This window comes from Arvicanthis niloticus, chromosome 25 (assembly GCF_011762505.2).
Source record: "Arvicanthis niloticus isolate mArvNil1 chromosome 25, mArvNil1.pat.X, whole genome shotgun sequence".
Taxonomy (NCBI): domain Eukaryota; kingdom Metazoa; phylum Chordata; class Mammalia; order Rodentia; family Muridae; genus Arvicanthis; species Arvicanthis niloticus.
In genome coordinates, this window is record NC_133433.1 from 23,012,336 (window position 1) to 23,025,667 (window position 13,332).

At 40.7% G+C, this 13,332-nt stretch overlaps 1 protein-coding gene across 1 annotated transcript in view; it reads left to right on the forward strand.

Moving 5' to 3' along the window:
* The window catches only part of Ca8 (carbonic anhydrase 8), a 92,998-nt gene that overhangs the window by 66,730 nt on the left and 12,936 nt on the right, over positions 1 to 13,332 (forward strand). The window contains exon 8 of the mRNA XM_076924234.1: positions 2,205 to 2,374. Coding sequence (XP_076780349.1) covers positions 2,205 to 2,339 — 135 coding nt within the window. The 3' untranslated portion in view covers positions 2,340 to 2,374. The remainder of the gene's footprint in view (positions 1 to 2,204; positions 2,375 to 13,332) is intronic.

Here is a 13,332-nt window from a genome sequence, read left to right on the forward strand (position 1 = left end):
TATTTATTTACATTTCAGATGTCATCTCCTTTCCCCAATCCCCTTCCCTATCCTACCCCCTCCTCCTTTTTGCTTTTATACCATTTTAATTACATGCATGTATTCAGGTCAGTTCTAGATTTAGAGTCTAGCAATACGATGATGCAAATAGTGAAGGAACAAGTAAGACAATGAACACTAGTAGTCAAAGAACAAGCAAGGCATTACGAGTGCCACATTTTTCTTATTAATCCATTGATTGATGGACATGCGGTATGATCTCATTTCCTAGCTATTGTGAATCGAGCAGCAATGGACATGGATGAATAAGTGTGTCTGTAGTAGGCTAGGAAGTTCTTTGGGTATGTACCCTGGAGTGATAGCTTGGTCATTTGATAGTTACAGTTCTGTTTGTTTTTTTAACCTCCAGATTTATTTCCAAAGTGGCTGCAGTAGTTTCCAGCCCCCACCAGCAGTGCATAAAAATCCCCCCAGTAGCCACACTACTATTTAATGCTTATATTTATTATTGATGATGGACGTGTGGCTATTCTAACTTAGGTGACATGGAATCTTTTAATTTTTAATATTTTTTCATAATTTATTCATTTTTTTCACATTACACCTACCCCAGTCATAGCCCTCCCAGTTCTGCCCCTTCAAATCTCTCCTCCACTGATTCCTTGGGGTACCACCTCACCCTGGGATATCTAGTCCCACCAGGACTACTTACTTTCTCTCCCACTGAGGCCCAACCAGGCAGTCCAAGAAAGAGAACCAATGTCAGATAACAGAGACAGAGACAGCCCTGGCTTCAATTGTTAGGGGACCATATGAAGACCAAGCTGCGTATCTGCTACAAATGTAGGGGGCCTAGGTCCAGCCCCTGCATGTTCTTTAGTTGGTGGTTCAGTCTCTGTGAGTTCCTAAGGATCCAGGTTAGTTGACTCTAGGTCTTCTTGGGGTTACCTTGACCCACACAATCCTATCCCCCACTTTGCCACAAGACTCCCCAAGCTCTGCCAGATGTTTGGCTGAGTCTCTGCATCTGTTTCATTAGCTGCTTGACAAGGTTTCTCAGAAGACAATTATTCTAGGTTTCTGTCTGCAAGCAGGTGGCATGGACTCTTACAGTAGTTTTAATATACATTTCCCTGATGGCTAAGAATGTTGAATGCTTCTTAAGATTCTTCTTAGCCCTGTATATTTTTTTCTTTTGATAATTCCCAGTTTAGTTCACAGCCTATCTTAAAAAGTGTTTTATTTTAAAATGATATGTATGTGTCTGCTTATGAGTTTGTGTATGTGAGTGTAGGTGCCATTAGAGGCCAGGAGAGGGTGTCATGGCCTCTGGAGCTGGAGTTACAGGTAGTCTTGAACCTACTGGTGGGAGTGCTGGGAACTAAATGCAGGTCTTCTGTAAGAGCAGTTTGCACTCTCGATCGCTGAGCAGTCTCCCCAGTTCCCAGTTACCTTCAAATTAGGTAGGTTTATTTTCTCAATATTTAGGATTTTTTTTTGGGGGGGGGCGGCGGTAATCCTTTAGATATTCTAGGCTTTAATGCTCCTTCAGATGAATATCTGGCAAAGATTTTTTATTTATGCATTCTCGTAGCAAATCTAACACCTAATCATCTCACACACAGTGAGGTCAGAGCAGGTCAGCTAGGAATGTCCTTGAGAAACTTCAGAGCCTTTACTCACTTGTTCTTTCCCCTTTTCTCTGTGTGTATTAAGCTGACACAAAAATCTGTGTGGTAGGATTTTCACATTACAAATCTAATAGGTTTCTGTAGACATTGCAATTACCCAGATACCTATTGTCTTCTTTTAAGGGCCTTCTCTGATATCCTTAGGTCTGGAACAACCAAATCTGTTTCTGGTTTAATTTTTTTTGATTTAATATTATTTTAGTGTGTGTGTGTCTGTCTGTGTCTGTCTGTGCGTGCGTGCATGCATGTTCAGTACCCCTGAGGCCAGAAGTGGACGTGATATCCCTAATGTATGTGCTGAGCACTGAACTCAGGTCCTCTGCAAGGGCAGCATGCCTTCTTAACTACTGAGCTGTCTCTCTCTGTGCCTCTCTTTTTTTTCTGTTTTCGAAGTTCACCATTCACTTTCTCTTGTATACTGTAATTTATGGATATTTTAAATTGCTTATGAAATTCTGAACTTGCATATAGATGGTTAGGGACTAATTTCCTTTCTTCTGCTTTTCTTTCCAGATAGAAGAATTTCGAAGGCTGAGGACGCATGTTAAAGGGGCAGAGCTTGTCGAAGGCTGTGATGGGATTCTGGGAGACAATTTCCGACCTACCCAGCCCCTGAGTGACAGAGTCATCCGAGCAGCATTTCAGTAGCCAGAGAGACTAGGAACAAACCCATCTGCATCAGGGTATGTGAGATTAGACAAGGAAGTGAATTACCTCAGCACAGCATCCCAGAGTCCTTCTACAGATAGACTAATGAAATTCATGTCACTGTAAGACATTATGTTGCATTCTCATGCTCCATTAATGACAAGTCAGGTGGTCCTTTCATTTCATGCAATATGTTTTTAAATCTTATTTTCTCACTTGAAATCCTTAATCCCAATTTCTGCTTTAATTGTGGCTTTCTTAAGGGAGGGTACTCGGGTGCAGAGGCGGGAATTTGCAGCGATCTCTTTAGCATTCACTTCGTCACCTCTTGAAGATGCAACAGCCACTTCCTTTGATCAAGGAACATGAAAAGAGGCCCAGAAGAATTTAGCCTTCCTGTTTATCACCTTGTAGGGTCATCTTGTTCAGTGGTCTATGAAGGGCTGGTCTGGTATGACTGAAAGTCCTGTGCCCTGTAGAAGTCTTTGTTATTAGCATATGTTACCTGTACAGAATCATGGGTTTGTATGTGAAATTTTCATATATATGACCTACTTTGGTCATATTGCTCCACACATTATACTCTCTTGTTTGCTCCTTAGAAGTACTTTTATTTGATAAGCTAAGAAACATATGTTTTAAATAGTATTATTTTGTTAAATGACATATTGAATTCATCATATTTATTACTTACACTTAGGGAGCTCACAAACATGGGAAAGATTAAAAAATGCAAATATTCCTACATATTGGAATATTTCCTTACCTTGTAAGCCACCTAAGTGTGCATCAGTCAGAGAAATTGTAGCAGACAGTAGCTTCCCACAGTGGGGACACCTCTGCTAGAACAGAACCTGAAGAAGCAGGACAGAGCTGGGACTGGAGATGAACTATGGAGAGCATGACCTGATATGTGAGTTGTATTAGTTACATATCACAACTATGAAGTCACAGCTGTGATACGTGAGTTGTATTAGTCACATACCACAACTATGAAGTCACAGTTGGATGGAAAGCTCACGCCTTGAAAAGCTCACCGTCTCATGATCCCAGCCGCTATTGATGGAGATTTCAAAAGGTGATGTCGTCAGTCTTCTTTTCTTGTCTCTGCTTCTAGTATATACTGCAGACTTTGGTTTTCTGGAGTATGCTCTGCTCACTCTGTATCCTACCTCCTTCCTTTTGCCTGTGTGACCTCTCAACTGCCAGGAGCTCAGCTCAAACACCTGCTTCAGTAGGGATCCTCTTCTTTTCTCTTACAGCTGACTTTGCTTCCTGACCTCCTTTCCATTTATGTGTTCCTTATGTTTCTCTTGTATTTCAAACTCTGTGGGTTGGGATTGCTTTGTTTCACCATGAGCCTATTATAAGACATGATGTGTTATATCTGACGTGTCTGCAGGCCAGTTAGAAGTTTCTCAGAACGAACATATAGAGCAGTCAGCCTCATGTATTCTCCTCTCTCAACTGGGCAGTGTAGCTCCCTGTCCTCTTCCTCTAACTTGAGATAATGAAGGTCCAGCAAATCAACCATTGTTAGGAATGGGGAAAAGCATGGTAATTCAGATGTTAAAATGAGAAAGTCCAAGTGTGCTTCAGGCCAAACTTCAAAATAGATAAGCTGAAGAGCTAAACGGAATGAAGTCCAAAGTTATTATTGAGCACTTATTCTGACTGTTGTGGGTGTACCCAGAAAGACGTCCGTGGTTCTGCGCTCATAGAATCTGGAATCTGAGGGAAGGAGTCCGATAGTAGAGAAGTGAGCACTCAAAAATACCTAGTTGCAAATGGTAATGTGCTATGTGAGTGAGAAGAATTAAGGAAGTGCCAAAGGAACTTCCAGGAAGAGAAAATCTTTTTGTGCAGAGGCCTCAAGGCATGCTTGCTGTGGAGGAGGTAAGACATAGGTACATTGAGGTTCCTGAAGGAAAGCCTGGTGTGTATAGGACAGAGAAATAAAGGCTGAAGCATGTGAGACCCAAGTGGCAGATGTTGTCAGTCATACTAAGGTATCTTGATATTATTCTGGATGTATCATGAACCTCTAAGGACCTTGACTCAGGGGACTGACTTTATCCCATCTCTCTTTTTAATAGCACACTGAAATTGAGTAGATTGAATTAAAATGGACCAGAGCAGGAATAGAAAGATTTTAGAAATCTGTTGGGTAGCCAAAATGATGGACAGGGAGGCCCAGACCTTAGACTGGAAGCAGTGAAAACGAGAGTAAGTAATACATAGGGCATAGAAATTGTAGATGGTATCCACTGATGGACTGGATAAGGGTTGAGGGAGATAAAACTGTCAGATTAAATGCTGAGGTTTGTACCTGCTTGTAATCCAACCAACAATGGAGGAGTGTTCCTCTTTCTCCACCTCCTTGCCAGCATCTACTGTCACCTGAGACATTTTGATCTTAGCCATTCTGACTGGTGTGAGGTGGAATCTCAGGGTTGTTTTTATTTGCATTTCCTCGATGACTAAGGATGTTGAACATTTCTTTAGGTGCTTCTCAGCCCTTTGACATTCCTCAGTCGAGAATTCTCCGTTTAGCTGTGTATGCCATTTTTAATAGGGCTATTTGGTTCTCTGGGGTCTAACTTCTTGAGTTCTTTGTATATATTGGCCCTTCATCAGATGTAGGGTTGGTAAAGATCTTTTACCAATCTGTTGTACAACCACTGTGGAAATCAGTCTGGCAGTTCTTCAGAAAATTGGACATAGTACTACCTGAGGACCCAACGATACCACTCCTGGGCATATACCCAAAAGATGCTCCAACATATAACAAGGACATATGCTCCACTATGTTCATAGCAGCCTTATTTATAATAGCTAGAAGCTGGAAAGAACCCAGATGTCCTTCAATAGAGGAATGGATACAGAAAATGTGGTACATTTACACAATGGAGTACTACTCAGCTATTTAAAATGATGAATTTATGAAATTTTTATTCAAATGGATGGAGCTAGAAAGTATCATCCTGAGTAAGGTAATCCAGTCACAAAAGAACACACATGGTATGCACTCACTGATAAGTGGATATTAGCCCCAAAGCTTGAAATACCCAAGATACAATTCACAGACCACATGAAGCTCAAGGAGAAGGAAGACAAAACAAAATACTCACGGTAGGAAATACAGAAACAAAGTGGAGCAGAAACTGAAGGAAAGACCATCCAGAGACTGCCCACCTGGGGATCCATCCCATATACAGTCACCAAACCTAGATACTATTGCTGATGCCAAGAAATGCTTGCTGACAGGAGCCTGATATAGCTGTCTCCTGAGAGGCTCTGCTAGAACTTGACAAATACAGATGTGGATGCTTGAAGCCAACCATTGGACTGAGCACAGGGACCTCAATGGAGGAGTTAAAGGAAGGACTGAAGGAGCTGAAGGGGTTTGCAACTCTATAGAAAGAACAACAATATCAACCCCCCAGAGCTCCCAGGGACTAAACCTAAACCACCAACCAAAGAGTACACATGAGGGACCCATGGCTCCAGCTGCATATGTAGCAGAGGATGGCCTTGTTGGACATCAGTGGGAGGAGAGGCCTGTGGTCCTGGGAAGGCTTGATGCCCAGTATAGGGGAATGCCAGGGCGCAGAGGCAGGAGGGTGGGTGGGGAACACCCTCATAGAAGCAGGGGGAGGGAGGGGGAGGTAGAGGGTTTCATGAGGGGAAACTGGGAAAGGAGATAACATTTGGAATGTAAATAAATCAAATATCCAATAAAAAGTACATTAAAAATTGCTGAAGATTGGGTCTTAGGAAACCATGGGTAGATTGCCATTGATTGACAGCAGAAAAGCTGGAGGAGGCCATTTTGGGATCAGGAAAAGAGTTTGAGTTTGAGCATATTGAGAACGAGATGCCTGTCCATCATAATAGTAGGATTGTATAGGAAGCTTGCTAAAATTTCAGGTGTGGAGATGCTCTTTTTAATGTTCTTGTTGCTTGGAACAACTATCCAATGGAGACAACTTAAGGACCAAGGAGTTGCCTTAGTTTATAATTTCAAAGAGTTAAGTCCATGGTTGCTCAGCTCTGTCTGTTTGGGCAGAACATGACGGTACTCGGGCCATGTGATGTTCTGCAAACATCTTCACACGTACACCCAGTGCTGAGCTTTCTAATCTCCTGGTCATTTCTTAATCTAGTCAAGTTGAAAATCAAAATGAAGCATCACACAAGATCAGAAAATCAGTCTGTGTGAAATATGGAAAACATTGTCACAGAAGGAAAAACTGACATTCAAATGGATCAGAGGGATTATTTCCGTAAGTGTTTATGGAATCTTACATGGGACTTTATAGTAGAGGTCAATCACTGCCTAAAGCAATCCCTTGATTGAACAGTAAGGCTGAAATGTTGATGCACACCTTGACCGAACTCCTTTTTCTTCACACTGCCTGGGCTGAGGTCAGAGAGGGTCTTCCCTGTGATTCACTGGCTTAGTAATGAAGGATGCGTGTTGCAGTGGCTGGAGTTCATAGAAGGGTAGGGCTACCTATACAATAACTGGGCACTTTTCAGAAGGGTGTTTGTTTAACTTTATACATGGCTACCCAGTTATTTCTCAAAGTACTTTCAATTCCACCAGAAAGCAAAGCTCCAGATCCTTCATACCACCAGCATTTTCTGGCCTTGTTTATCTTCCTAAAACAGCTATTAACACATCACATATACAGATTAACAGTATTCATTGTGGTATTTTACACATACATGCCTATGTATTTATTATGATAGAATGGATCAGGTGAAGCAGAATACGGAGACTGATTTTATTTTGAGCACAAATTGTCTGCGTGTTGGGGGAAGGAGCCGAGTGTGCAGCTGAACATTTTGTTCTCTGGGACAGATCTTAGTGTTGAAGACTTTGAAAGGTTGAGCACACACTGAGGCTGGCTTTGTGAAGAACAGGTGCTTTGTGTGTCACAAGATGAAGGAAGAAAAGGGTGCTGACTTATAGGGACCTGTCTGTGCCTTGCTTTGTTTTTTAAATAATGAATAGGTTAGTTACCAGGTGGTAATGCAGTTGGGAAAAGACCCAAGTGAAGGAGAGGATAGACTTACAGGAAGAGGCCCTTTAAGAGCATGAGAGGGGCAAAGGGACTGGTTAGTGGTAACTTACAAGGATTTCCAGACTATAGGTTGCTATTCTCTCTGTGAATATAATTAATGTAAATAACACTTTTAGTGACAGGAGATTACTGCCTTGAGTGTTTGATTCATATCTGGTCCCAGACCAGAGTTGCTTCTGAGTGTCTAAACATTCATCACTGTGCTGTGTGTCCTTTGTCCCTCTGTCTGTCTTTACCATACACAGATACTGAAATCATACACTGCTTCTGAGATGTTGTATATGTTAAATATGTTAATTATTTGATGAAACAATGATATTTACTTTTTCTAAGTTTTAAAGTAGTTACAGTTGAGATATTTGCTTTCAAAGGGGAAGTTTTTTTTCAGAATTTCTAATTCTAATTTTGTCCCATTATGAATGCATTATTATCCTTTTGTCTTGAAATGCATAATACAAATGTAGTCTTAGTTCTACATGAAGTTATACTAGGAAATCAGACTTATGGATGTTTTCTTTTTATTTGATGTTTAATATGGTCCTAAGGCACATAATTCAAATTTTTATTAAAGTGAAATTATTTGATAGGCAGACTTTGAATTTAATGCATGGATGTTGCATCTAAGCTTTTAGAACTAAAGAGAGGGAAAATTCCATGATAGTTGTTCTCTTAAATAATGCTTAAAATAATTCAGATTTCTTTCAGCTGTGCTTTTTTGAAATAACTTTAGTTTTGGAATTAAAATGACAGGTTTTTAAAATGTGCTATTTCTGGACATCTGGAGGGACTTGATAAGAAGAATTATTATTCCCATGAGGAATCTGAGACCGTTTGTATTAGCATTTGAAAGTATGAGTGAGGATTTAGTAGTTGTTTCTCGAATTAGCATGTAGTTCATCAAGGGGCTAGGAATGCCATGGTTCTACAGTGATGACTCACATTTCAGGGAGATTATTGCTGAGGTCCATTACTTATTGACATTTTTAAAAAGTGTTTATTTTTATTTGTGTATGTGTGTGAGTGCATGCTACATATGTGCAGATGCCCACAGAGGCCAGCAGAGGGCGACAGATTCTGTAGAACTGGCATCATAGGAGGTTGTGAGCATTCTGGTGTGAGTGCTGGAAACCAAGCCAGATCCTCTGCAAGCAGAAAGCTAATTGCTGAACTATCTCTGTAGTTTTAATTAGTCTTTGAATTCTTAAAACTAGGGTTCAGAAAAACCAAATCTTAGTAACACAGTAAATAAGACCAGGTTTGGGGTTCAGTTTACACGTCATGCCCTATTTCATAGTATTAGTAGTAATCTTCTGGAAAATAGTTATGTGCCTTTTTTATTAAGTGTTAGGCCAATTTAAAAGCCACGTGGTCACAGAGCAGCTCAGCCAAGACTCAGGTATCATTAATGCATGCACAGGTGTTTACTAACTGCAGTACGTCATGATGACTTACTTTCTGCAAGCACTACTTATATATGTTTCTTTCCTTCATTCAATTCTCTTCCCTCAGTAAAAACAGCAACAACAAAAACAGAAAAAGAAAGAAGAAAAGACCAGCAGACATCCCAGAATAATTCTTTTTCGAATTGCTGCCATTTTTTTTCTAAGTCTTTGAAGCCATCCTTGACTATGTTGAACTGTTTCCAAACATGTGCTTTTGCAGTTAATGGTTTTGTCTTGATGAGGCAATATTCACCACCAGTTTCATATCTGTTTTCTTTTGTAACCAGAAGGAATTCTAGGCCAAAAAACCACAAAGCCTTATGGGACAAGGAGGACCATGTGAGGAAGTGAGGGGAGTCTCAATGTTGCAGCTTTCAAAATGATTTCAGTATTCCACGTCAAGATCTGGGTCAGAAACCTGTTCCAGCCTTAAGATCTAAATCACAGGTGTGCCCTCCATTTCTGGATTGTAGTTCATTCCAGATGTAGTCAAGTTGACAACCAGGAAGAGCCATCATATACCTAAACACCAGGGATGCCTACGTCATCTCTTAGGTTTTGATTATAGGATATAAAATGATTCTTAGCTTGAGAGTGAATTAGCTTTCCGAGCTGCATAGGCTCTCTTCGGGATTACTGAATAGGCCAGTAATTCCTGCCTTGAAATATGTCTCTTTTCCTTCTCATGTTTTTAGAAATGTTAATATTTTATTGTGTATAAAAATTCTGAAGTGACTTAATTTTTTCTCACCTGACAATTTAAAAAGCTATTTGATAAGAGGGAAAAAAAAAGATTTTGCAGCCAAGAACCATTGTGTTTGTTGAGCATTCATCTATTCTGATCCCTGAAATACAGTCAGTTTCATGATATTTAACATCAAGGAATGTTTTTCAGAGAAAACCATCCTGACTGTGGCCAATACATGTGGCCTAAATATGTTCTGTTTGTCCATTGCCTTTTGCTCAAAAGATATACGTAGGCAAAAAATTGGATTTAAATAGGCAGCTAAATGGACATTTATCAGCCAAGGAAAGAATTTATTTCTAGGAGCTGTAAAGCAGACTTGTCCTATGGATAAGAAAGTCAATCCTTAGAGTAGGCTTTTGAGGGGGAGTGTGGATAAGAATTCTCCCAGTTGCTTCCTGTATTGTGTTGATGGGAAGCTGGCTGCACCAGGGCGTGTTCCAGCAGACCCCTTGGGTGACTTTCACTTCCGGGCTGGTGTGATGAATGTGCTTCCTTCTTTCTTGACTGTGTCATGGCAAAGGAGAGAAAGGCCAGGAGAGGAGTAAGCAGGGGCTCAGGCTAATAGAGTTTTGTAGTAAGTCTCCAGCTAGAAAAGGAAAAAGCTGTAATTTGGGGAAATTGCCAAAAAAATGCTAAAAAAGAGTGCAGAATCCCTCAGAAATAGCATGCTTTTTAATCATGATTTTAACAGAACACTATGGAAACATGTGACTTCCATGCTAGTGTTCCATTCTGATTGAAAGTCCTACAGGGAAAATAGAATCAAAGTAAGATTAGTAATTTGCTTAGCAATCTTCTTAGTTAGGAAAATCCAGAGAATTTCCTAAAAGTCAGGTGGGCTATTTACAACTGAGCCTGCTCCTGAGTAAGTGGATGTCTACAGCAACTGAATTGCTAGCCTGTTCTTTCTCTTAAGATCATCCCCTAGTCTCTACCCCAGGAACTCACCATTAGGAAGTCTTGAGAACTCTGCTGGCTTCTGGCTATTTAAATACAGCTTATATTTGAAGTGTCACACTTTTCCTCCATGAAGTCTTTCCCACGTAAACGTGGCATTACCAGCCTTTCTCTATTTACTGGAGTTTAGATCCACACTCACTTAGCTTGTAATCTGGTCTTCTGATAATGTGCTTAGGAGGAAGTGTTATTCTCCACTAAAGTGTGAATTCCTATGTGCTGGAATTAAGTCCGTGTGTAAAGTATTATGTTAGCTTGGTTTTCTCTGTGTATGACTTCTAAGAGTATTTACTATGTCAAGGTCCAAGACAGTCTGGTATAGGATATACCACTGCACAGGTTTAACCTGGGAGCAGTAACAGGTTGCTGACTGGTAAATATGAGGAAATCCAAAGCAGTCTTTGTGGTTGTGGAAGACCTCCAGTGGTGAGGATCAGCACAGCTAGCAGTGTAGGGACCAGAGACCCTCTGTCTCCTCCTGTCTCTAGGAGAGGAAGGGCAGATCCAGGATGTCCTCTTTTATTTAAGTGTATTAAAGGATTCATGGACTCGGATTGTATTCTTTCATATAGACCTGGCTCTCTGCTGGCTTGTGTTCAAAGGTGAGCCATGTGGGACCGCGGCTTCGTCACCTAACTCCACAGTTCCATGTCATCACCTGCCTCTGCACATTTTCCTTCTGATAGCTTCCAGAGCTGCATATAGTGTCTCCACGTCTGTCATCACTGCCTGCAAAGACAGCATCGGATTATGTAAAACTGGTGTTTATGGATTCTACATAAACCTGCTAAGGAAACACAGATAACAGCACCCAGACTCATTCCTGAGCTCCAGTCAGTTGGCAGTAGCTGTCTGGAGACTAGGAAAGAGTTTGACTTCCCCTATGAACACAGTGGGAAAGGGTATTAGGACTGACTGACAGTGTCTACCATTGGCAGGGATGGTTTTCGGTCCTTTTTTGCAGCCCATAATTAAAGGTAGCATTATTAACATGTGGCTTTAGTGTTCTAGCTGTTAACTATGGTATCTTTTGGAGTGAGCTTTGGAAAATTGGTTTTCTAATACTATTTTCTAATACTGTAAGCGTACTGCTTACATGCAGGAAGTGCTTGAGAAACCTAAGTCTCAGGGCTAGAGGGATAGCTCAGCCATTAAAGGCTTTGGGCAAGGTGGAGAACCTGAGTTCTCAGAGTAGAAGAGAAGTGTCATTGCATCAGCGAGGAAAGAACAGGAGCCTTACAGAGAGAGGGATTTGTTCTGATCCCTTTGTATGGAATTGAAGTCCTCTCCTGAAAAGGGGAAAATGCTTAGTAAATTCTTCTATTGGGCCTCTGTGGTGAAATCCCAGGAGTGGGGTAGCTTTGGAGATGTGAAGCCAACCTCAGGATAAGGTGACAGAAGACTGTGTCTGGGACACTTTATTTCCCTGAATGCAGAGCCATCCCTTCCTTCCTACACTAGGAAGGGACTGCTTAGGTTTGTGGAGTCTCTTTCATGAGTGTATCAATCCCAGTGATGTGGCCTTTGCCTCTGTGACCTAACCTCCCCTTGCAGACTCTACCAACCCTAATACCAACCCTGTAAGAACTGAGAGGACATACAAATTTAGACCATTGTAAGAATGCAGTGGATGCCGACACGAGCCTCCCAAGGCTAAGAGGCTATCTATTTAAAATGTTATAGTGCAAATATGACCACAGACAAATGATTGCTTTTCACTGTAAATTTTAGAGGTTTTGTTGTTGTTTTATTTGTTTAAATGGTAAATACACAAAGGTCTGCCTAATTCTCTGACTATTTTAATTTTACTTAAACATTCAAGTTAATTGTTTTCATAACAGACAGTCAATAATCTATGCCCAGTACTTTTGACAGAATCTGAAAAATTTATTAAGATTGTCTAGAGATTTCTCTGGCTGAGAAATATATCACTATAACATAGCTTCCCAAATTAAATTGCTGAAATAGTAACTTCAGATGACTTTATTTTCCATTCTTGGGCTTATTAACCCAACTCCTGCGAGTGGTCTGTGTCTGACTGTTCTTGCCACTCTGAGTTCCCATTGTTCATTCTGTGATGCGCTTTGGTAGGAAATGTGCTAGTCTATGGAAAATACAACATTTTCTGAGGCTTCAAGGAGTGTGGTTCTGAATTGGGTCTCAAGACACTCTTTAGTCTTTTGCCTGAGGAAGTCCGTAACTAAATTATTCCAAATGGCTACTCCCCATATAGAGAAAGAAAAACGAAAGTTTTCCTCTCTGAAATACCTCCTTCTGCCTTTACACTGGCATCATATCCAAAGGGTACTCCTTCATGAAGTACTGTGCCTACTACTGTCTGCTGCGATACCCTCCTCTTGGTCGTGGTCCTCATAGTCTTGGGTAATATGTTTTCTGATGAACACTCATGGTTGTATATATTTCCATATTCTCAGATTTGCGTGGTCCTCCCGCTCACATGTGATGATTCCTTGATCCGTGTGCCACGGGAAAACAACAGTGAGCTTTTTTCAGGCCTGAAAGTTCTGAGTTTTCAAGAGGGCAGCCATGCCTTGTTAATGTCATTTTTTACAGAAGAGTGATTATAATTAGTGGATCACAGCAAAAAAAAAATCACTGTAATGCAAAATAAAAATTTTCCTAACATCATAATTACTCATTTGTGGCACATTTTGGCATCTGAAATATTTATATAGGAAATAAGGTGAAACCCCACCTTCCCTTATAATGAAATCCGGTGCAAACAAACCCTTCCT